Consider the following 26,480-nt stretch of genomic DNA (forward strand, 5'->3'; position numbering starts at 1 on the left):
AATGTTCTACGATCTGCATGGCGTCGACCAGTGTAGCTACTCCGAGGACAGTCATCGCGAGTGTTTGATGAATTCTTTATCTTATCCTGGCCAGCGTTGGTGGTAACTATGTTACCGTCAAAGGTGTTTTGATTTTCGGAGGATGCTTGCAGCCAGTTTTCGAGATTACGAATGATGGCCGATTTGTCGTAGTTCCTGCTCGATGAACCGGAGAAACTTTTCTCGGCAGGTGGTTCTTCCTCCTTGCAGACGAAGCTGTTTTCGGATGAATAGTAATCGTGGTCGCGGTTGAGGAACCCAACACCGATTTTTTCGCTCCGTTCATCGAATTCATAGTACAACCCTCCGTAATCGGTCTCGTCAACTTTTTCCAAGACATTTTGACCGGTCTCGTCATCGGACTTTACCCAGGAATTTCCGATATCGGACAACGTGGTTCTTTCTGTTTTGAAAAACGGCTTCTTTGTGTAGAGGCAATGATCTTCGAGGATACCGGAGTCGTCGATTGATCTTTTGTTGGATGCCACGTTACACTGATCGGATTCCCATTCTGCAAGCGGATAATCTTCACTCTCGACGAATACATTCGAATAATATTCATCGCTCGACGTTCGGACGATAGTTTCATTCTGGAACATATACGATTGAATCTGAATCTGTAGTCCTTTTCAACTTTTGTGAAAACTGTTGGAGGCGTGAAAAATTTTAGACTACAAATTTTTCGTAGTTACTTTTCTAGAAAATGTTTCTTTCGCGCTTTAGGAAGCGCGGATTTTCAAACGTATATGTTAACCACGTTGCAGGAGTTGAATTCGATGAAATTTATCGTGAAACTCGATGTCCAGGAGACTAATCGATATCTATTTATCCAGTGGGGTAAATTCTCGATGGAAACCACTGATGGAAACATTATTCTGTCACATTCATAAGGTTTCAAAGCGACCAACAGATGGCGACAGTTGAAACTAACCTGATAAAGCAATTTATGATTTGCCGATGAATTGGAATATTTTTGGCGGGATACGAGGCAGTTCCATATGAATTATCGAATCACTACGAAATACACTACAATTAGCGTTTCGAAATTGAAATGAAAATACTTCCTCTAACTCATCATGCACTTGTAGAAAATATATTGATCGGTTAGCTATCGATTAGTTATTTTAAACGGCATGCGTTTAACAGGAATGAAAATTACTCAAGCATCGGTACCGTGTACCTGTCGAAATGGGTAACGGAAAATTTTTTCCCAGAAACTATAATCAGCCAGATACATGGAAAATTTGGTGATTCGAAAGTGGCATAGAGTGTTTGAAACGGGAAGAAAAAAAGGGAAAGAGAACTTAATTTGCAATAGAACTGATCAATGAAATGAGAGCTGTGAAAAGAAGTAGAAGAAAGAAAAAAAAACAAAAAAAACGAAGAAACGAGAAGAAAACGAATGTAGAAGAAGCCTTGAACTATAAGTAATAGGTTTGATGACCCGTAGGTCAGGTGGTTCACAAAGTTTCCTCGTAACAACTTTCGGCATAAATTGAAAGTTGTTGACAGAGTTTTGTCGAGGGAACGAGGCGCGGGGCAACCCTCAAGAGTAATTCTTGTGCCTCTGGTTAGTTCGAGCGCTGCTCTACTCCGATGCGGATTGTCTCGAGTGCAGGACTGTCTCATCGTCGATATATTTTTTTATCGATTTTTTTATATCTTATTTTTTTTTTTTCGAACATTCGAACCTTCGCGACGTCTTTAAAAATTTAAAAAAAAAAAAAAAAAAAAAAAAACAATATCTTTCATATCCCATGCAACAGGCAAAAATCACTTCAGCCACAGGTATAAATTCTTCCAGCATGAACATGGGGTAAAAAAAAAACAAATGTGCAAAATATTTCGTCAAATGTTTCTGATATGTAATCAAGCTCTGTAATTATATTATTATCCTACAGAGATTAGGTTATCAAAATCAGTAGACGATATGAACATATTCCGTATTCGGTATGTATGTACATAATTATTCATCCGGAAATTAGTTCGCTTTATCAACATTCTACAACATCCTCTTTATGATGAAGTGAGATAGAGTTCTCTGAGACTAATACAGGAAAAATACGTATATGTGCCATTATTATATCAGCATCCACACGAAGGCAGATATAATGCATATATTTATATGAATATAATGTATACGTGTGTACATCTCTATCCTGTGATCCAGGATATCCAGGACTTGATTCTTACATACAAGACCCAGGAAAATCGGTGAACCGCAATTTTGTCGTCCACCCATGGTAACTCGTCCTGGTATACTTGTGTAATTAAAGTCAGGAACAGCTTCAACAATTATTATAGGTCGTGTCGTACGAAAAGACTTTATTTGCGAAATTCACAACAAATGTTTTATTTCGATTCACGTCATGTTTTATTTCTATACAAAAACCTACTCATACAGTTATTTATAGAAATTACGTAATACATGATGGTCATTGAATTGCATAAATTTCGTATAATTTCTTACACTTTTTGTCTTTAGATAGTTGTTAATTTAATGAATCCAGTTTTAGAAATATGACAACAAGAAGAAAGAAAAGAAAAAAAAAATAACAGAGATTTCTTGTTAGTTTCCTGATCACCCTGTATCTTTTCTTTCGCTCGCGTATATTTGTAGAGTTTTTTTTTCATATCTTTGTAACCAGCTGTCTCTGTGGTAAGTTCATTGATTCGTTGATTGACTCGTCGATTGGTTTCAGGCACCTTCATTCTTCTTCCCCCATTCATTCGAATAGCAAGTGTACTAGTACAGCAGGCATAACTAAGCAACGATGGTTATTTATTGGATAAAAATAAGAGATGTAAAACAACCGATCTCCGAATGGACTGGGGCGGGGGGGGGGGGGTGCAGGAATCTTCCTCAGCCAGTACGGGAGATAAAGATAGAGATAGACAGAGACCGATAATCGAGAAGAGAATAGTGTGTAAATGAAGAAATACGGATAAGAGCGAACCGGGCATGCACACAGAGGTGCTCGGAAAATGAACGCGAGTAAGGCTTACACGCGGGTTCACAAACGCCAGGTTGGATAGATGATAGGAGTGTGTGTGCGCGTGTTGACGAAGGAAAGGCGACGGGAGAAAGCGAGAAAGAGAAAAAGAGAGAGAGAGAGCGTGAGCAGCGCGTGTACGTATACATACACGAGAATAGAGAGGTAATAGATGCGAGAGAGTGTGAGACTCGCTGATGAGGAAGAGAGAAGAACGAGGGATGAAGCGGGCGCGAAAAGAGGAAGAGAAGAGCTCTCCGTGCTTCTACCCTATGCAAAGAAGCGGAGGCAGCTCGCAGGAGAAGCAGGAGAAGCAGGAGGAGCAGCAGCAGCAGCAGCAGCAGCAGGTTTGCGCTGCGCAGCGGTTTGCATGCATGTACAGGTCGAGCTGGTCGCGCGCAATGGCGCACACAGCCGAACGAACCGTTGGCAAACGCCAAACGGGGATGGGACGTCAGGGGTGGTAGAAAAGAGAGAGAGAGAGAGAGAGAGAGAAGAAGGGGTGGGAAGGGGCGACGGTCTCCTAGTCTTTCTTGTATTCTATTGATTTTTCCCCGTGGAAGTTTTGCCGGCGGGGCGGAGGGGGGGGGGGGGAAGAGAGAGGGAGGGTGAGTGGATGGGTGGGAAATGGTGGCGGCCGCGGCTGCGACGGTGGAACCGGCAGCGGGAACGTCGACGACGAGGACGACGACGACGACGATGACGGCGATACTCACCGGTTATGCGCCGCGCAGGCCGCAGGCCGCCGAATAGAAGTAGTAGCGTGCACAACCGCTGCGCATAGGCTGGCTCTGGTTGTTGGCCCGCGATTGCGAGGAGCGGAGCTGAGCTGAGCTGAACTGAGCTGAGCTGCCTGCCTGCCTGCCTGCCTGCCTGCCGACGAACCGCGCGAGGAGGAAACGGCTTACGTTTACGCTTACGGCCAGCTAGCGAGCCAGCGAGCCGGCGGCGGCAGGGAGGACCGGAGAGGAGAGGAGAGGTGTGGAGAGGAGAACCTCTCTCTATGTTGGGAGGTCTCTCTCGAAACGGTTGCGCGCGCAGCGACGCGCACACACCCAGAGGCCTGAACCTACGTCGTGAACCTACAACGACGACGACGACGACGACGACGACGACGGTGCGCTCCCGACGCGACCGTAAAGCTACACAATCCTCCACCACCACCACAGCACACTACCACCACACCATCACCACCACCACCACCACCACCACGCCATCGCCGCCGCCATCACCGTCACACCAGTCACCGACCGACACAAACGCACACCGCGCCAGCACCGTCCTCAGTAAGAGAGAAGGTCTCTGTGAACAGCAGCGACGGGGCAGGCACAGCGCACATTTGCACTCGTGGTAAAAGCGAACATGGTTGCCAAGAACAAGTTTAACCCGTGTATTATTATATAGTTATAAATTAAATATACCTCGCTACTCGGTGTGTTAAATACAAAGCTGGATATATCTGTTGGTTATTGTTGTTGTTGTTATTATTGTTGTTAATTCGTTTTACTTTCTTTTTAAACCATATTTCAATTATTCTTCGACGCAAGTTTAATCACACAAGTCACGACCGACGGTTCGCGCGAGATGGGGAAAAGTGATGTTTTTCATGTGACAAAATAATTGTTTTCCTTGCTGTTTTTTTTTTTTTTTTTTTTTTTTTTAATCTCCTTCTCGTTTCCGTTTTGTTTGTTTGTTTTTCCTTTAAATTTTCATTTCGTTATATTTTCTTTCTCTTTCTTGTGTGTGTGTGTGTTTTTAATTATTTTTTTTTCTTTTCTTTCTCTAAACACTTTTACACAAACGTTATACCATCATCGAATTGCTTAAAATTATTTATATAAGATAATACTGTGCGGATTTCGCTATCTTTCTCGGGTGCTAACTTCGAGTTGTTCTCGGGGTTTGGATTATGTAGAGGATTCACCGTTCTATATATATACAAAATTCGTGTATATATATATACATACATACATACATACTCATACACACATATATATATATATATATATATATTCGTGTGGGTGTTTCTCTCCGTGTGTGTACATATACATTATACACGTATGCGTACTCTATGCGTGTATGGACGTCGGAGGGTATGAGCTCTGCTGCTGGTGCTGAACATGTACAGAGGAAAGAAGGTGGTGTTGTACTCGTTCTATAACTATAGTTTGTGTAAGACGTTAGTGGTGGTGGTGGTGGTGCAGAACACGGTCTCGCAGATCTTGTAGGCGTTGTGACGAGGTTATCTGTCCAGTTAGCTCGGGAGAAGAAAACTTCTTGATCCCCCTCGTCGTTTTCGTACAAGACGATACATCGCCGCGGTACAAGAAGTTTAAGAAGGTATAATACATATATACTATACACCTCATAGAGCTGCATTGGCGGCTCTTGGTAAGGACACACTTCTTCTTCTTTCACGGGGAAAAATAAAGAAAGAAGAAGAAGAAGAAGAAGAAGAACAGAGAAGAAAAAAGAAAGAAAGAAAAAAAAACAACAACAACAAAAAACGAAGTAAATACAAGAAGGGAAAAAGATCAGAAGGCAGAAGTGTACACCTATACCAAGCTCTTACGCTTCTCCGAGGAACAAGAAGCAAAAGAACAAAGAAAAAAGCTGAGAGATAAAAAAAAATATCGAAAAAAAAAAAAGAACTGAAAGTTAAACCGAAAAAGGAGAAAAAAAAATCACACAAACACACACACAGACACACACGTACACACACACTCGTATAAGTCAGGAAACTAGATTCACACAAGCCCACGTTGACCATCTACGAGTTCGCCACAGCGAGCGATATTGTGTGCATACAGTTCGTGATAAGAAAGGATTATAACGACGTTTACGGCTGGTATGTGCGTGTCTGCTGCTGCTGCTGCTGTGTGTGTACGGAAAGTTTGTTGCGCGCAAAAATAGGAGGCATATCTTCTGTGACTACCGTCTTTAGTCTACCTAACGATAAGCTGCGGTGCAGCAAACATACCCACACAGAGATAGAGAGAGTGAGTTTGGTTGCGCTAAAAAAAAATTCTACAAAAGTTATTACTCCTCACTGATATCTGGAGGTTCTTTGCCGAGCTCGTGCGCTGCACAATACAACAGCTGAACCTTGAGTGGTGTGAAAATATGACCGTAGTAGGTAGGTACTGCTGCTGCTGCACGGTGGTGACGAGGATTGAGTAACACTTGATATTCACATCGAGTTTTTAACTCACTCAGTGTGTTTCTCTCTGGTTTCGTCAAGTTTATATATATATATATATATATACAGTATATACTCAGGAAGTGAGACAGGGATTAATAAATGTTAACGGTATTACATACAACAATTAATAAACCGTGTCAGTGTGTGTTTAAAAAAGGAGGAAGTTAATTTCGAGTTAAACGTAACTTGTACAATCAATGTAATAGTAATATTGATGATAATAATAAGTGGTGGAATGTAAATCGGTGTTTGGTGGATGTCGGAGTACATATTTCGGTGAATCGAGATAAGTTAATAACAAAAAAAAAAAAAAAAAAAACTAAATAAATAATAGTGAAGCGGTGTCGGGGGATCTGTTCAATCATGAATATAATAAAACTCTAGCCTTCTGGGGCGGTAAATCCAAACCCTGGAACAAACACCCCCGTATGGTGAGAAAGGAAAGGGGTATTGATGTGGTCTCTTTTCGCATTAACAAGTGACCACTGAGTGGTCGAAGACCAGGGAAAAGAGGGAGGGATAAAGTAGAGGATAAGATATAGTGAAAACGAGAAGAGGGCGAAAGAAGGGAAGGAAAAATGCAGGTTGCAACACTGTTCAGGGAAAGTGCTACCCTTTTGGGAGCATCGAGTTTAGATCCACCCCAACAGACTCATCACCAACCCATGCAACAGCAGCACCAACATCAGCAGGTCCAACAACAACAGCAACAACAACAACAACAACAGCAGCAGCAGCAACAGCATGCCGACTTGCACCTTGGACATAATCATCACATGCAGCACCATTACAAAATGTAAGTTTATCTCATTGTCAAACGATATATTTCTTCATTGTCGTCGTCGACTCCATTTTTGTTGAACAATCGACTAATCACCATTATCGATAGTAAGTACGTATGCATCGTTATCCGACGGTGTTGCGAAGTACGGTGTGTATTTTTTTTTCCATTGCGCAAGAAAGAGAAAGGAGGGACAAAGTGGTATTTTGTATATCGAAAAAATCAGAAAGAAAAAAAGAAAAATTGAGTATCCTCGATTTTCGAAAGACGTTACAATTTGCTGCAAAAACCCTTTCTTTGAAATATTCCTTGTATTTTTAGTCATTGTCGTATGAATACGTGGTATACGTGCGTAATGGGAAAAAAGTTATGCGCTTGCGTGACTCACACACTCTTAAAACTTCACCTGTCTTCCTTCGCTTCGCATGCATCACATTTTTTCACCGAGGTTAAGAACTCTGACCCGATGAATATGTTGATTTGCGTTAGATCGGCGACAGGTGAAAAGTTTCGAAACGCCGATTCCATTAGCTCATAGCTATTGTGTAAGAGTTGATCGTGAAAGAAAAAATGTTCGTCTTCTTTTGCTTTCCAAATTTTCCAACCTTTTTATCCCCCCCCCCCCCCCCCCCTCCCCCTCTCATTCTTTCCTCTACAATTTAAACTTTGATCCAATCACTATTTAGTCATTTTTTATTAATTATATTCTATATACTACAGACAGTATAAACCTAATGTTGATTTGTGTGAACAAACGTTGACGACATTTTATCCATTTCCTGACATCTGGATTTTCCGCAGCACTGTTATAAGTTATAAGTAAGAAATTAATACTCGTGATAAGAGGTTTCGTATTCAATTTCAAGCGTACGCGTATCTAACATACGTTATATATCTATACTCGCCATTATCCTGTACATGTGTTACACATATACCCGCCATCATCCACATGCATGAGTGAATTCAGTGGCAAGTGAGATAAATTATCATTGGATATACCATCGCCTATAAATACATGCAACATACGTGCGAATAAAGACAATGATATAAGGTAATCGATGACAAAACATGACCTTCTTTCCGCCTACTTTATGTGCGGAAAGCTGTAGGTATAAAAGAAAGTAAAATAAAACTGAAATTAACCAGAAAAAGGGAAGTTAGCAAACTTTTTTCTTGCATCATTAACAGAGACAAAAGTAGGAAGTAAAAGTTTGAAACTCGCGCCAAAACTTGGGATCGTATGTATACATATACACGTATATGTATACGAATGAGAAATGAGGCTCCGACCTTGGATCAACTTTTTCTGGGTGAAAGGGTACGATTCAGTTTACTCGGAGCGAAACTTTTTCGGTGCTATATATATATATATGTGCGAGTTTTTGTTACACCGTTAATCTTATCGATGTTAAAGTCCGATCTTAATAGTTACTTCTTTCAGTTTTGCTGGTAGAAGCTTATTTCCCAACTTTCTATTTACGTTTTTTTTTTTTTTTTTTTTTTTAATATTTGTGTGTGAATAGTAAAGGTTATCGTCCCGGTTATATATATATGTATGTATTGCATACTTGAAATTAATTTGCAATATTTTTTCTCGCAGTATGTTCATAACATTCATTCATCACGCTTGCACTTTGGGAGTTAATTTGAGAATGTATTAACTGACTATATAGCCCGCCGCATACATTCCACGCAGAAATGTATGTACGTTAAATTCCAGGCAATGATAAGTAACATGTGATAAGCAGTCCATAATTAGGGGACGAAACAAGAGTCGGCAGACCGTCAGACTGAGTTTGACAATGTCGTTGAAACACTCCGTCATGTTAGTTCAGGGTAACGAAGCGTGTACGAAATATGTTTCTGTGCTACTAACGTTTTTCAATTTACAATTCAAGAACAACGATCATTTGAGTGTTGAATACGTGAAGTATGTTCAGAGCCGAGTAAAACGATACGTCACAAGGTATTTTTCGACGTACTCGATCGTAAGATATTGCGGTTTGAAGTCGGACGGCGCAGCGCTAATTGCTGCGCATTCTTGAGCCGACGACGGATACCCACCGTTGCATTTCGGGACTCTTGAAACGAAATGACGTGTTCATGGGTATCGTTGAACTCGGCTTAACGTCCTCTTTGCGATTTTTCCAACGAAATAGTCGTAACTAAAAGTTGAAATTTCGCACTTCTTGTGTAACGCTTATTAAAAAAAAAAAAAAAGGAAAAATCTGATATCGAAGCTGATTGCGGGACCGCGATAAAAAAAAACTCTTTATATTCGTGGATAGTATATGAATGCTCACGTTAAATCGAAACAAAAAATAGAACAGACAAAAAATGAGCGATTGGGCAAGATGATGCCACAGGTCGGGGTTCCGGATTCTGAGTTTACAGTTTGTTAGTAGTTGGATGAAAACTCGGTCAAAGTCTTGACGCCGCCGTCGCGAAGCTACTACCTCCTACAACTCTCTGGGATTCACTGCTTGCTACTGCTGCAGGGTCGCCTGGCTGAATGCCTCCTATGAGTTGGCTGGCTCGGGGAGTAAAAGATATCTCGTAATTCTCCCTCGCAAACTTTCATCCTTCTCCTCTTCCTCCCCTTCCTCCTCCTCCTCCAAGAGCTCCCTGTCTTAAATGGCATTATCAAAGGGGAATCGCTTGCGTAGAAAATATACTTTGTATAAGAGTGAGAAAAAACAGCGAGAGAGCGACAGAGAGAGATAGGCAGGGATGAGCGGACGAAGCGGAGCGTTAAAATAATCGGGGAATCCCCGTGCGTGAAACAATTTAAAAGTGAAATTGAACGATAAAAAGGACTATAGTACGATATTGATGTGCAAATTGACGAATATACTATGTATTGCTTGAATTGTATGCATCTTTAAAATGGTAATATATAATATACATACATATATATATATTAGCGTGGCCCAAACAAAACGAATATTTTTTTTTTTTTCGATTTTAGATAAAAATATGTAAATTTAACATGTTTCAAAAATGCTCAGCAAAAATCAGCTCGATTAAGAAATTTTAAATAAAGTGGTTAAAGATTAATGAAAAAAGAAAGAAAGAAAAAAATCTGGTTACATTGTTATTTTATACGTTTGAAATTGTAAATATTCTGAAAATTTCCACTCGATATATATATATATATCAATTTATAGAGGTCGCTCAAAATTTTTTTAATTTTTAAATTAGTGTACTTTAGACGTGTCGAGTGATCTGTAAATAGAAATATTAACAAGCTGTTTATTATTTTTTTTTTTTATTTTTTTTTTTTCACACGAAGTTAACATCTCAAAGAATATAAATAAAGCACGAGACACGAAGGAAAACCACAAAAAGAATAACTACTACTGCACTTTAGCAGGTACGAGTTAGGTTTGTCTGTTATATGGTAATATGTTATGGTAATTGCACGTCGGTAATTAGGATTTATGCAGGTACTGGAGGAAACCGCAATTACCGGTTGGGACGTAAGAATCATTAAAAAAAAAAAAAAAAAATATTGGTTTAATTTTTTCTCGCTATGCGCGCTTGTTGTAGTAGAATTTGTCTTCATCCTTGATCGTCTTATACTTACGAATGAAATAAGGACTTGAGATGAGTTTAAAGGTTTATCAAGTTCTACGTTTTACTAAAACTAATAATTTACTTTCTTCTTTTTTTTTGAAATTTGATTAGAATCCTATGAAAATAAGAAATAAATGCGAATTTTTGAAAATTAAATCAGTTTAGAAAAAAAAATTGAAATGATCACTAATAATAATTGTCTCTTTGGTTTTTCTTTGTGTCTCGTGGTTCATTGCTATTCTCCAAGATGTCGACTTCAAAAAAAAAAAAAAAAAAAAAAAAAAAAAGTAAACAATTTGTCAACATTTCTATTTACAGGTCATTCGAACACTTCTAAAGTACACTAATACTCTAAGAATTAGAAAAATCTTGACCGACCTCTATGAACTGATATATCGAGTTGAAATTTTCAGAACATCTAAAATTTCAAACGTAGAAAATGATAACATGGCAAGAAGAAAAAAAAAAAAATTCAATTTCAACCATTTTGTAAATTCTTAAAGAGATCTTTATCGACCACTTAAAATTCTTCAATCGAGTTGATTTTTTGTTTTTAAATTTTAAAACATGTTGAAACTAGTATATTTTCATGCGATATCGAAAAAAAGACGATTCATTTTTTTGGACCACTCAACAACTTTATTCACAACAATTTTTATGCTGATAACATTCCGGTTTCAATTTTTAAGCCTACATTTCAATAAATTAATTTAATTCACGCGATTGAAACGATTTGAAATCGATTCGATATGTTAATTTGATTGCCGTTTACGCGGTTTTTTCATTCGAATTGATTGACGGTAAATTCATCCGAGGATAGAGAAAACAAAGTAAAGTGATGATAAGAATGATATCAATGATGAAAAAATTTAAATCGTTTCAAGGAACTCAAGGAGAGAGAGAGAGAGAGAGAAAGAGATAGATGAGAAAAGTTTTGGTATCAACTAAACATATAAGAAAATACAAGAGTCAACGATTCGTACCGTGTTAAATATAGCCATTGCGGAATGGGGTGGAAAAAAAAAAAAACAAAAAAAAAACGAGTATAATTCGACATCGAAAAGTTTCCTGCTAAACGGGTGGTTAAAAGGGAAGTTAAGAGGGAAGAGAGAAAAGTTATGACGGTAAAAAGAAGAAAAAAGAAAACAACAAAAATTGACAAATAAATAAGTAAAAATGAAGAACCGCGGAGAACGTTAGGGGCGGGGGGGGGGGGGGGAGGAGGAGGAGGAAGAGGAAGAGGAGGAACTAACCAATAAACAAGGATACCTGCAGACGTGCCCAGGGAGATGAGATCCAAGTTATGTTAGGTTCAGGTTCGACTCCAGGTTTTTCGTTTCGTTTCCTTTCGCCAAGTTGGGTAAGGTTAAGGTTTGAAAGAGCCAAGATTGATTCACATCATAAAATCTGATTGCCTTCCTCGTGAAGAAAGTATCCACATTCATCCACCGTTCTTTCTTCCTCTCTCTCTCTCTCTCTCTCTCTCTCTCTCTCTCTCTCTCTCTCTCTCTCTCTCTCTCTCTCTCTTTCTCTTTTGCTCTCTGCAGCGGGTCCGTGAAATTCCCTCACGTTTTTCTTTAGTGAAAAAATTTCCTTTCCCCCCTCTCTATCATTCTCAACTTCTTCTCTGCATTCATTCAAAAGTGCATATATTTGTTTATTATTTATCAACACAACTTTTTGTCACACAACTCCGGATAATCAATTTTATAATCATACTTTTGATTAAGTTCGAAATTTTTTTTGGATACAACGATTATATTATTCATCATCGTATGTAAAATTTATTCTATTATAAACCTAATTCACATCCAAAGACTCGGTTAGCATGTTGTAGTATGAAAATTTTTGTACTCTTTGTACATATTAAAGGTTAATTTACAGTTTATTGACATCCTTATATGCCTTGTGACAGGGGGAATAATTTTGATAATAATAATCATTAAGATTACAAAGATCGGTTGTGTAAAAAGATGCTTCTGTATTAAATTGCACGGTAAATTCAGCAACCCCGGATCTCCACAGCTGTGTACGCCTTTTCTCCTTATTCTTGATACCTTTTTTTTTTTTTTTTCTGTGAACACTCACCGAGCGTCGAACTTTTGTTCGATTATTTTCACAAATAATATTGGTTTCTTTTGAAATGTATCAGCCGTGAAAGATTTAAGTGACAAGACGCAGTAGCAGCAGCAGCACCGATGAGGAGTGGCTGGCAAAGTATCAACAGCCTGTTGCTAGTTATATTGATACAGTTTTGATCGGCAATTTCTTTTTTTCAATTGATTCATTCATTCATTCCTTCTATTTGTTCATTCTTTTTTTACCGCAGTTTTCTTTTCTTCTTATATCTATACTGCAAAAAAATCTCTGAGCAGATGGGGAATCGGTGATAATTCTTTGACGCTGGTATATTCATCGATCTTCTTTTTCTTTCTTTTTTTTCTTCTTATTATTCGCTGTATTAAAATATGACAGGAATATCTATGAACACTGTATATGTAATACGAAGAGGCGTCAATTCGATTATTTGTCGGGGGGGGGGGGGGGGGGGGGGGGTTTAGATGTCGAAGTATGGAGAAGTAAAAGATTAGAAAATCTCACAATTCCTCTCGATTTTTCTCTTCCACGTTTTGTCCTTTCTATACTTTATATTTCTGTATATCGACTTACTATGTTTTCAATTTTCTGTACTTGAACTATTTACATATTTCGATGTTCTGGTTCTTCTATGAATCAGTAATTCTGATTTTTCACTCCTAGACTTTGTCAATGTCAGCATTTTCCATATTTCTTTCATAAAAACTCGAACGATATTCAAATATTTTTCCGTTAAACCCAGGCGATAGTTTCACGAACGCATTAGTCAGAATTTTACCCGGGGAAATTCAAACACTCCACGCTAGCTGATAAAGAGCTAGGATAGTTTCGTTTTGGCCTATACCCTAGCTAGCCCTGTGGTTTTTCCGTTATCGACATTTTCACTGTTTAGCAACGCGTATGTATAACACTGTATACCCATCCATATACATTACCGTGCATATATGTATACGTGAACACATGTATGTGTACGTGGGCATCGTACCACCTAACTCGTCGGTGTCTGTCTCTCCTGCGGACAAGGGAGGGTCGGAGGGGTTTTGTTTGTATGCGCGAACGTGAATTCATATACATACATACACACACATAACCTAAAACGTGCATCTATGTATATATGTACGTATACTGTAGTATACCTACCTTATATATATATATATATATATATATATATATATGTATATATTATATATATCGTAATACATATTGGCGCGCGTGCGACTTGGGTGTGTGTGTGTATATATATATATATATATATATATATATATTTGGGTGTATGTATATACATATATAAATGTCTTTCCCTGTGTGCGAAGAGTTTTCTGGGGGTCTCCCTTAGCAACAAGCAGCCCCTGCCGGATTAACTGATGGCTACAAGTCCCCATGGCGTAAAAAAATACACGTGCAAGAAAAGGGATGAATTGTGAATTTGAAGTAAACGTTACTTTGTTTTTTTTTCCTGTTTTTTTTTTTTTTTTTTGATCTTGTTTGTCTATTTTTATTGCTATTGTTGTTGTTATTATTGTTATTTTACTTTTTTTTTTCACTCAGGTTTACACTTTGCGTTCGACAAAATTATCTCCCCCATCGTAGTACGTTATACGTCTTGCGTTATTACTACTGTTATTCCGTAAAGGGTTCATTCTATTGTTTTTTTTTTTTTTTTTTTTTTTTTTTTGCTCGTCGTTATCATTCTCTCTGTTGGTTTTTTTGTCGATTTTTTCTTTCAATATTTATTCTCGGTTTCGTTAAATGTTCATATGTCAAAATGACTCATCGACGAAACTCAAAATAGTTGTTGAACTGTCGGCAAACATAGTTGGGAATGTGTTTAAATTTTTTATTTCATAAAGTAAAAAGACGAATGAATAAAAGTTTTGAAAAAAAAAAAAAAAAAAAAAAAAATGATATCACACGTGTCGAAAGATACCGAATATTAGAATAAATTTGAAGATTAGTTATTATTGTTTACGATAATACTTTTATGAGAAGCTCATCGAAACTGGTAGAAACTGATTTTTTCGCTCCGGAACCGCAGATTATAATCGATTATGCGAAATTCACGGGGTGAGATAAAAAAAATGACTCTGAAATCGAACCCTCTGGGGTGAACAAATGAACTCACGCCTTTTCTTCGTTAACTTAAACTACCTAAATCTAAGAAAATCTGACATTTTAATATTTTGTTATAAACATACCTAACCTTTACAGTTTCAAAAAGTAACCTTTCAAGGAAATTCCAAAACGAAATCATCGATTGAAAATATTCAATAACGCATTTGTCGTAACGATTTTTGTCGCTGGGGTACAAACGACCCCAGTGTCTCAAGTATGTGATTCTACGCAAGTGTGTCAAACAAGGGTTAAATGTTATCCCTACACCACCTACTTGCCTCCTACACCCTGAAAATAGAGTGAATGAGAAAAGTGACGAGAATATTGTTGTAGAACATATAATTTCTAATTTTTTCCCCAACTTGTTTTAATCGGAGATTGTCGATCGGACGCCGTTTCGTACCCATCACTACCTCCTCACACTGTAGCCTCCACCTCCACCTCCACCTCCACCACCTCCTCTTCCTCTTCTTCCCCCTTTTCCATCTCTTCCTCCAATTCCCCCGTTTCCCCCCAGCCCATTCATCCCATGCAACACGCTCCCCGCCAGTCGTTTCAACCAAGTACGCAGACACAAACACTGCGCGAAGCATAATACATGTGCGCCACATACATACACACACACACACGCACACACACACACATGCAACACGGTTCAACGTACATACCAGCTATATACACTCGGGGCCAACGCATGTATCCACCTTGAACACGGTATACTGAGGGTGTATGTATGTACATCAGCACTATGTATTTACATGTGGAAGGAGGTAGATAGGTGTACCGTTTTATATATATATATATATATATATATATATATATATATATATATATATATATATATATACGTAAACACTACGAGGCATGTAAGAGTATATACACATATACATAGCGGTGTGTGTGGGCTCTCGCGTATATATAGTATATGTATATACATATATATATATATATATATATATATATATATATATATATATATATATATATGTGCGCTCGGGTATACTATACAAAGTATACTCCATGTCAAAATATAGGGGGAAGAGAGAGAGGGGGGGGGGGGGGGGGGAGGGGGCTTTTGGTTTGCCTTACCTTGGTTATATACACCTGGTGTTGGTGTTGCTGCTGCTGCTGCTGCTGCTGCTGCGCCGTTGTCAATGAGTATTCCCTGATTTATGATTTTTTTTTCCTTCATTTTTCGTTTCTGGGGTGTTTTTTTTTTTTTTTTTTTTTTTTTTTTTTGGTGGTTCTTCAATTCGTTCTACTCATTTTCATAGGATAGTTGGTAGAAGTAATAACGATCGGAGATTTCGACGTGTTGCGGTACACTAGATTCGTGTAGTGAGATCTTTTGTTTTTTCTCGGCGACGGGGGAAGACAATCAACAAGACTTTTATCTTATTTGTACAGGTTAGGTTAGTCGGTGATACAGGTGGCGTCAAATTTTGTGGCGAATATCGGCGACGGTTATTTATGGAGGAATATACAGTTAATGAAAAATAAAAGAACGATATAGAGTCATGGGATGGAGTATAAATGATGGTTTTTTACCATGTTGAAGTTAGTAACGTTATCGTAAAGATTCGTGATGAGGAAAAACCGTTACTTCGTGGTTTTGGGACTTTTTGAAATTCACTAAAGCGCGGTAAAACAAGACATACTCATATTCTGAAATATTCGATACTTAAGAGTCATTGTAAACATACGTTACGATAACGTTATTAACTTCAATCTCGTGTCTTTTCTGTTCTACGTGAAATTGAATGAAAGTACAAGCGCAGTTGCCGTGCAGGTGATATCGCACAAAAATGAAACAAAATCTTGCAAAATAATTCTTTTTTGTATCCGTTAGGCGGTTTTGAGATGGTATAAATAATGATAGATAGTTTAAGAAAAAATTTGCACGGATTTTCGTCATACCTCTTAAAACGTTTATATGTAAGAATGAAAAAACACGAATTACGTTAATAAACTGGTTGACGAAAGGAAATTGGTGTACTTATTGACAATGGATAGAAGATTGTTTTTTTTTTTTTTTTGTTTTTTTTTTTCTTGTTTAACGGAAAATGAAGAGGACAAGCTTCAAGATTTTTGCTTAACAGTTATTATGTTATTATATAGGAATTTTATACTTTATATTATTTACTCATTGTTAGTGATTAATGAAAGTATAAATGATAAGGAATACGGACACTGGTGGATAATTGATGAACGACCGACTGACAGCGTTAATGAGACCGTCTAGTTGATCATTTTTTTAAACCGAGGGAGAACCCTTCGTTTATGTTTATCTATACACTACGTCCCTTTTATTGACGTTTAAAATCCTGTACAAGGGGGGATATTCAGTCAAGATAAGCCAACGATTCTATTCGCACTTTATTGATGAATGAGTAACGAGGATAAAATTCGGCCAACTTGCAGGGTCGTAAACGCGTGTAAATCATACCGTGCAAAATCATCTTATACTTCGATATCTCGAGTGAAAAAAATTTGAAAAAGTTTGGACAGATGTTGGTGGTAATAGAAGAGGGATGAATTCTCATTAAAGTAAAGAATGCTTCTTTTTCTTTCGAGTTGATTGATGAATAGTTACAGTAGCATCAAAGTGGGACTTATTTTTCCCTAACAAGCATCCGCGGTGACTAATAATATAATCATCATACCGGTATCAGGAAATTGAATTTGTTTTGACGGTTTATTTCTCCGGAATTTCTCCAATAATTAGCGTCAATTTACTTTTAGTAATTCAAATACCTGTTTCGTAGAGGTCAACTCTCCATCAGTCCTTTGCTTCTGTTCCATTTTCGCAATCTTGTGTCATTCGCTTATTCCTGAAACATAAGATTTAAGATAGTTCAATAGCGTGCTAGTACCAGTAGATACAACATTACGGAAATTTGAAATATGCAGAAAAAATCTTTAATTGCAAAATTCACCAATTATAGATTTCCGTACCAGTTAAGTTTAAATTTTTATGTATTTATAGTCACAATAGATGTTGTTGGACTGGCACTGGCCTCTGATCTCTAGAAACCTTTAATACTCTTAAGCCATATGACGGCTGGACTGACTGACGTTGTACACGGATCATAGAAAAGCCAAGACCCTTAATTGAATATAGTCGGAATTATGTGGGTTTTTGCTCTCAACACATTTAGGTATCTTTTTGCTCTACTTAATCTCTTGTGTATTTATGCAATAAAGAACTAATGTTTTTTTCACACGACGCAGAATTGTTTCAGACATTTTATTAACTAAAGTGATATCTGTTTCAGGTCATATCCCTCTCCGGTTCAAAATGGAGTTCCTAATGGTCAGACGATGAATTGCTCAAACACACAAGGTTCGTACCAAGAAAACGCAGTGGGGTAATTTCAGTAGTTAAAGAAGGTTGTCAGATCCTTGACAACAAAGAATTCAGCATTGACGGTTTTCCTCGTTGAATGTTAAAACTGGAGGTTAGCAACCACAGAAGCAAACTCGCATCCGCTGAAAGATTCCTTGAACTTAATTGCGTTATAAATAGAAACGATGATAAAGCTATGGAAATATATTTACAAGAAAATAAACAGGAATAATCGAGTCATTAGGGTTTTTCTAGTAGTAATGATTCATCGATTTACTTATTTCAGGTGGAATTATGGTGAAGCAGGAAGCTAGGGACGATGGCTACGAAACAAGCCCGGATCTCGAACTCAGGAGTACGGGTGGCGACAGTAGTCAACAATATCATACACCCCTAACACCACACACACCGCACACACCTCACACACCTCACACACCGCTCACACCGATGTCAGCGACATCTCAACAGCCAGGTAGCAACACAACGAATCTCAATCAGGTGGGTTTCAAGTTGCAAGTAATTATTACTTCCAAATGTTGATAAGTTCACTCCCTGCAGGTTTGTTTGAGCAGGAAACAAAAAAAAAAAGAAACCAAACTAATCAATGTACGATTGCTAATCGCAGGTCACAATCAAATGCGAAACACCTGTCGATCCGTACTCATTTGTGGATGAGGAAATGTCGATGGGAGGCGGTATGAGAGCGGCGAGTAGTCCAGGCAGCAATCAGGAAAGTATGACGTGTCCTGGCGGAGCTCAATCTAGAACGCCGTCGACGCCTCCTGGTCACCTGCAGAACCATTCGCCTGGCAATATCTCGAGTCAGCTTCAGATGAGCCTCGCCATGAATGGGACGAATCCTCAATTACCTCACCAACCCAAGAAACGAGGCAGGAAGAAGAAGTCAGAAATGATACTGACGCCAGAGGAGTAAGAATCTTCTTTTTTGACCATAAATAAGACAATGTTGAAGTAGGAGTCTTTCTCGGTTTTACTTCTTTGTCTGATTAAAATAAATTTAGTAAATAAAAAAATTGTTTCTGTTTCTTTGAAAGTCATTGTATTTACAGAGCCGAACTGGCAGAGGCCAAGAAACGGGCGAAGACTTACAAGGAGCGAAAAAAGCACGACAGATTTGATGGGATGCCGGAAGAGGAAGTTAGTAAACGAGTGCTGCCGGATCACCTGACGAGTAATCTTGACATTATTATAGTAAGTTTTGATGATTACTCGGTGGTTAACTGTTGGTTCATTGAGCGTATATTGATAGGGATGAAACAATTCTCTGTTGACAATTGTTAAGTTACATGCGTGTAGAAAAATGATACACACAAAAGTTGGATGAATCATTAAAGTGGATGGCAACATTTGTCAACAGGGAAAAATAACCACATGAAAAATGGAACATCATTATCATATTTGAAGATTGTAATGAGTTGGAGGTAGAAGAACGTTTCCCTTGAATTAGTCGGACAGATTGAAAATCAAGCCCAACTGTTATATTTGAATCATTTCCTTTCAGTTAAATAAGAATACGGATTGTATAGTCCTTAGCAGCTTCTTCTGCCTCTAACAACGACTCTCTAAATATTTGATTCCTGAGATTAATTGAAAACTTTTAGCAGCGTCAAGTTGTCGGATCAACAGATTTTTATCACATATTTCTTTCAACGTTTATATAAGTTCAAGCTGTAGCTATGAGTGAGCCAGTGATTAGTACAGATCAGAATATAGCTGAAATGATGGTTGAGTAACACCGGCTTCGATCGTCAAGTTATTGCGAGTCCTGAGAGGATACTGGATGGGATGCGGAATAATACAGAAAGATAAGGAGCATTAGACTATTCGAGAAGCATAACACCTGCGATTGGAGTTCGTGATACAGCATCTAGTGACTTGAAGAAACCAGAAATCTGTGTTGAAGCTGATACCAAGACAGGAGATAATCCTCCAAGAAGAAGTACATGTTTGGTCAAACATGACGTCGAATACAACAAAAAAGGGAATTAAAAAGCTCTGCCAGCATCATCAAAATGATTTCTTTTGCATGAAAAGTAACTTTGTTATTATTATATGCCTGCGATGAATAGACTTCTTCGTAAATCTATCACTAGTTTACATATCTATAATTATTTCTGCATTGGTTTCGGTCATCTCTTCATACAGCGATACTTTTTATTTTATTTTCATTATCCTCCTCGATGCATGATTCGTTTTTTTTTTCCCTATGTTTAATTCTAGCGTTCAGTTATTTGAGACGATGTGTCTATGTTTGAAATAATTTGTGGTAGAAAAAGTAATACAAGAGAATATTTTTTTTTTTTATTTGGGGCAAATTTGGATCAGACGTTCGGTGGTCAAGAAACATGTATAATGCAGATTATAATGGACTCGAATATCTTTTGGTTTTTCAACAATCGTGACTCATGATGTGAAAAAAAAAAAAAAAAAAAAAAATTATTTTGAGAATTAAAAATTCATCTAGATAATTTCAAGCAGCTCATATTTTTATGTTATAGATTGGCATCAATCCAGGATTGTTTGCCGCTTACAAAGGGCATCATTACGCGGGACCTGGAAATCATTTCTGTAAGTAACAATTAAATTTCAAAATTTACTATCAAAATTTTCCTTACCCAAAAACAAACGTTAAATGTAATTAGTGATTATAATTTTGTTAATTACATGTTGGTTAAAAGTAATTTCAAAAGGCAAATGAAAAGGAGACTAATTGTTACAAGAAAAAATTAAATAAATGACGTTTAAATCAGAGGGTTCAAGATGAAAGATCGTTTGTATATTTACTTTATTCTAACATCGTGATGATATAGAAAATCGATAAACCCAAAGAAAACATAAGAAGGTAAAAAATAAAGATTAAACAACAAGTAACAAAGTAAATAAATAAACTATATAGAAACGACTGTACAGAGTAACAAGACGGTAAGGGTGGGAATGGGAAGAGGGGAGAGGGAATGAGGGAGCAGAGGAGAGACGTGAGCGGGAAAAACGGGGGGCAGGGAGGCAGGGAGGGAGGGAGGGAGGGAGTTCAGGCAGGGGGAACGAGGAAAAGGCCAGAGAACGACGGGAGGGTGGAAAATGTGGGTGGAATGAAGAGGTGTGGGTGAGTTCATGTCCCACGCCTATCCGTTCAATAGCAGCTTTAGTCCAGCGCTCTTCTCTCTCTTTCGCTCTATCCTTCTCTCTGGCTCTCCCTTTTTGTCTCTCTCTCTTTATTTTTTACTCTGTGTTTTCTCTCTCTCTCTCTCTCTCTCTCTCTCTCTCTCTCTCTCTCTCTCTCTCTGTCTTTTCATCTCTCGCCCCTTTCATCCCTAATTTCTCACTGTCCCGACGTATTCTTTTTCTTTCTTTACAAACATGTATATTTTTAATAGACCTCGCGTCACGTGTATTTTAATGGACTTTTCTTTTTCGTTCATTCGGTTCCACCTCCGCTGACATCCTGTTTCCTTCTTTTAATTTACAATTAAATGCATCGCGCCGACGGCGATTATTACGCGCATTAAAAATAGTTCGGAAAACAGATTAATGGCGGATAATTATGCCATCTCTCATACGGCGTGCGTACGTATCTATAATATACTTACGTGTGTACGTATGTATGTATGTATGTATGTATGTATGTATGTATGTATGTATGTATGTACGTATGTATGTATGTATGTACGTCGTACGTACGGTACGCGCTTCGTCCTACTTTTTAGCTCGATCGATTATATCCCACACGTTGTTCGTTTTCCTTCTCGTATGCCACGAGGTAATCTTTCGTTAACGAAAATAGAATAATAATGTGATTAATAGTATTATTCTCATCATCATCATCATCATCATCATCATTATAGTCATGATTTTTCAATGCATTTGACCAAAATGGTTATAGAAATGATAATGTCTATGCAGTGTGCCTGATTGGCTAAGCTAACGGATCGATATCATTCGAATTTCGAATGTGATATTCTGGCATTTTTTTTTACAACAAACGGTTCGATGGCGAAAACATTAATTCACTTATTTTCTCTCCTATATCTATACGCGCAATATGCGTATCGTGTGTCGATATTATTTCTATACGACTACTTTCCATGACTCTGCAATTTGATGATACGTTTTTTCTCTTATTATCGCCCCTTTTACGACGCGTGAAAGTAGTGTTAACGGTTTTTTCGGTTTTCGTTTGTAGGCGCTACGAATCTCCCTTAGCAAATAATTCTACATCAATAAGATGCGTTTACGTCGCAATGAAAAGATCGTCGATGGGTCGCAAGTAATTTATCAAGACTGTGACTTCTTTCAGGGAAATGTCTTCATCTGAGCGGTTTAACGCCCGAACCTCTTACAGCCGATGACGATTACAAATTGTTACGGCTTGGAATAGGATTTACTAATATGGTGGCACGAGCGACCAAAGGAAGCGCCGATCTCACGCGGAAAGAAATAAAGGAAGGTCAGTGAAATTTTCATAATTTTTGCCATTTATTACCAGAATCTGTTTCGTTTTGTTTTTTTTCCATAGCAGCCGTCTCTGGTTCTCGTGGAACTTTCAAGTAAATTCGAGACAAAGCGATCTTATCATTCGTTATAACGTAATGTAACTACACATACTTTTGATCTGTGTTTAGGAAATTTCCGAAGAAGGGCGAAAACAATCGAACAAAGCTAGATTTATCCGCGCGAGAATTACTAGATTTGTTGGTTATGGTGTTGTTCTTTTGTTCGAATGGCGTAGATTAATCAGACCGTTTGATCTATCACATGGAATGAAAGAGACAAAAGTTACGTTATTTCGATGTGTACTTACCCACGGGAGGTTAATCGAGGAAAATACTCGATGATTTCTCAATCGCGTTGGTGTGACAATTCACAATTTTACACCGGCACAATAATGACTTTCTTCATTAGTTACTTTGATTTTTGATCAACGATATTCTAACCTACATGGCTTCTCGGACCACGCTGTATGCCTAAACGGCACAGAAAATACTTATCCAGTTTTAAACTCGGCATTGGCCAATAGTTACATTTCATTCATATGATCACTTCAAGTCCGACACAAAGAATATGGCGATCAACCTAAACTCACATGTGTAGGCACATCACAGACGTAGTGCGGCACAACACACTAGTGTGTTTTTTGTTGTATTTTTTCCCTTCGGCAATGACGTAATTGACCCTGTACGCGACAAAATCCTCGTATTATTTTGCCGCCGTTCAACTTGTGTCATAGTTCAGGCGATTGAGAAACGCTCCTGATTGGTTCGTTGAAAATGTATCCATGCGAAATCCATCTACGTGTTATTTTTACACTCTATGGCTTATGCGTTCGCGCGCCAACGTTCGATTCTTTGATCGAAGCTATTGAAACACGGGATGCGAATTCAAATCTATTATTTATGCATGGAATAATTATCACAAAGAACTTGAATACGATATTCTTTGATTATCTAATTTTATTTACGTTATAAACTTTTAAATAATAATTATTAGCTTCAGTTTTAAGAAGAAAAAATTTGTGTCAACGTTTTCCTTATCTCGTGAAGATTAAAAATTATTCTAGATTTTTTCGTACCTGTTCGAAATAAACTGGCATTTATACATGTTTTTAAAAATGTTTCAGGAAGTCACGTGTTACTTGAAAAATTACAAAAGTATAAACCCAAAATAGCCGTATTCAACGGTAAATTGATCTACGAAGTATTTTCTGGAAAAAAAGAATTCGGATTTGGCAGGCAACCGACTCTCGTCGATGGAACTAATACGGTAAAGTTAAATTAATGAAAAATAAAAATATGAACAAATGAATAAAACAAAGTACCCAAAACAGAAGGAAATTAGACCAAAAGTTGAAAAGTTTTGTTACACATTTTTTTGAATGATATTCGCATTTTTTCTCATTCTTTTAATTTTAAAATTGTGTTTCAAAGTGAGGTATTCCAACTGACTTTCATACTTTATTTTACAGCACATGTGGGTCATGCCGTCGAGTAGTGCGAGGTGTGCACAGCTACCACGAGCGGCGGATAAAGTTCCATATTACGCGGCATTGAAGAAGTTCCGTGATTATTTGAATGGTGCAATAAGCCACCTTGAGGAATCGGACATAGTTTTCGCCGATTCGAAACTGAAGAAAAAGGAAGCGGAACCAGTCGAGGACAGGAAGCCGATATTCGATAACGAATTTACACCGGACAGCGAAAACCAGATAACAGATTTGAGCAGCACGATGCAGATAAAACAAGAACCGGGCACGGGTGTGGTACCGGGTAAAAAAAAGCGGGGAAGACCAAAGAAGATAAAGAGTATCGAAGAACAGCCCGCGCCAGACCCAGAGAAGCTTGATGCCAACGGTGAAGTGATAAAGAAACGGCGTGGTAGACCGAAGAAAATACATCAACAACAGAAGCAGCAACAGCAGCAGCAGCAGCAACAGCAGCAACAGCAAATGGAAAGTGACAGCAGGGAGCGAGAGACCCAGCAGCAACATCATCATCAGCATCAACAGCAACAGCAGCAGCAACAGCAACAACAACAGCAGCAGCAGCAGCAGCAACAACAACAACAACAACAACAACAACAGCAACAACATCAAACTCTCAGCAATCATCATAACGAAAACTATTCGAATTCCGTGCCAAACTGTTTTTCACCACCGATAATGTCGCCGCCAAACAGTTTTCCCCATATGGCACCTTACCCGTCGATGGGGGATTCGGGATTCTTCGGTCAGGGTATGAACGACAGTCCGTACAACATAAGTGCGAAGCAGAGCCCTGTCCACATGCATCATTACAGCCAGAGTCCAAAGTCCATGTCGCTATCGTTCACCCACTCCGACTTGTCATCGGAGATAAACACGGCGATATCGTCGGAGAACAACCTCGAACCGTCCCCCCTGACATCGCCGAGCGTTGAACACCCGGACTTTGAGCCCCCGACCAGCATCGCCCAGCAAAATATGACCGGCGATCACAGATCGTACAACCCGGGCAGCGGCGACAACAACGGCCACCACAGCAGCCCCGGAACCCCCTCACACTCGAGCTACAACAGTTACATGGGGTACCACGACCGACAGCCGGAATCCCACAACACCCATCCGCACCAGACGACGCCGACGCCGTTGAGCCAGCAGGGTTCCGGCAACGACGAGCACTCTCACCACTCTCATCAGACGCCCCCTCACACGCATCCGCACACACCTACGCACCCGGCGATGTCGCCGCACTCCCACGAGCAGTACAACACGGTGAAGAGGAGCAACACGAATGGCGCCAGCGGCCAGGACGTCTCGTCGAAGAGTCTCAGCGATCTTGAGTCACTTGTCGACCAGATACCGAGCATAGCGGACGGCGGTAACCAGCGTCACCCATCGCAGAGCGTCATGAGCGACGAGTCCCTGGCGGAGAAGATGGACACCCATCACCAGGCCTCGTACCTACCAAGTTTCACGCCATCCAGCATGTCGAATTACAGTCCGCCACCCGCGCCGCCTCACGCCGGACTTTATCCCGGTTCCCTCCATCATTCGCCGGCGGACAACTACGGCTCGTTGTACGGAATGAACAACCGGCATCACCCGGAGACCCAACAGCACAGCAAGTCTTATACCGTGGAAAATTTAACCTCGAACAGTTACAGCTCGAGCATGAACCACCCTCATCCGGGTAATTCGTATCCCAACATTATACCCGGACCCCATTATCCCGTCCCGATGGGATCCACGAACGGATACCTCTTCGGCGGACTCGACCCTAGCCTGATGCAACGCACTTACGGCATGGGCGGCATGGGCGGGATGGGCGGGATGGGCGGAATGCATCCCTCTCTAGGACCCATGGCCAATCCCTATCCCTACAACGGGTCGTACACCAGCTCCTTTGACGCTTACCCACCTTCCCACGCCGGGATTCACGCGCCTAGCGCCAACTATCCGGGCTATCCTGGCGGCGGTGGACCCGGTCCCGGGAGCTCCGCGACTTCCTACCTTTCGTCACATCACAGGCCGCCCGTTGATCTCGCCTACGACGCTGTATGATAATCAAAGTAATCGATATAATATTACACGCTTTTTTCTATTTTTACATTATTATTATTGTTATTATTATTATTATTATTTTCCGATCTGAATTTTTTCGCCTTCATATCTCGTAGCCTCGATGAGTGATATGAAAAATTATTTATCGGTATTTGATTTTTATTTATTTCTTTCAGATGAGGATTTATATTTATTATTGTTATTTTATTTGATTATTTATTTATGACGAGGAAAAAATTGTTGGCCGTATAAAGTTTGTTCAATTTTCGTTTTAATGAACT

The 26,480-nt window shown here is 39.0% G+C and overlaps 2 protein-coding genes across 4 annotated transcripts in view; one reads left to right on the plus strand and one right to left on the minus strand.

Annotated features, from left to right (window-relative positions):
• LOC124411216 (DNA (cytosine-5)-methyltransferase 3B-like) overlaps window positions 1–23,293 on the minus strand; it is a 28,446-nt gene extending 5,153 nt beyond the window's left edge. The window contains exons 1-3 of one of the 2 annotated variants that reach the window (XM_046890209.1): window positions 22,966–23,293; window positions 17,555–17,631; window positions 29–629 (exon numbers count right to left, since the gene is read on the minus strand). In XM_046890209.1, the coding sequence (XP_046746165.1) occupies window positions 29–55 (27 nt within the window). In that variant the 5' untranslated portion in view covers window positions 56–629; window positions 17,555–17,631; window positions 22,966–23,293. Of the gene's footprint in view, window positions 1–28; window positions 630–3,748; window positions 3,908–17,554; window positions 17,632–22,965 lie in introns of those variants that run through there. The other variant, XM_046890210.1, reaches the window with a different exon arrangement.
• Window positions 4,266–26,271, plus strand: LOC124411215. 2 transcript variants are annotated; one of them, XM_046890208.1, is made up of 12 exons: window positions 4,267–4,382; window positions 4,922–4,923; window positions 6,301–7,030; window positions 18,076–18,143; window positions 18,433–18,644; window positions 18,772–19,076; window positions 19,217–19,358; window positions 20,666–20,735; window positions 22,462–22,611; window positions 23,782–23,924; window positions 24,127–24,684; window positions 24,727–26,271. In XM_046890208.1, exons 3-12 carry the CDS (start codon window positions 6,813–6,815, stop codon window positions 26,197–26,199), a joined length of 3,339 nt encoding a protein of 1,112 aa, XP_046746164.1. In that variant the 5' UTR covers window positions 4,267–4,382; window positions 4,922–4,923; window positions 6,301–6,812; the 3' UTR covers window positions 26,200–26,271. The 2 variants fall into 2 exon arrangements, with proteins under 2 accessions (XP_046746163.1, XP_046746164.1); XM_046890207.1 differs by having other exon boundaries at window positions 4,266–4,382; window positions 24,127–26,271.
• Window positions 26,272–26,480: the final 209 nt, after the last annotated feature.

The sequence above is a fragment of the Diprion similis genome, chromosome 10 (assembly GCF_021155765.1).
Source record: "Diprion similis isolate iyDipSimi1 chromosome 10, iyDipSimi1.1, whole genome shotgun sequence".
In the NCBI taxonomy this organism is placed as follows: Eukaryota; Metazoa; Arthropoda; class Insecta; order Hymenoptera; family Diprionidae; genus Diprion; species Diprion similis.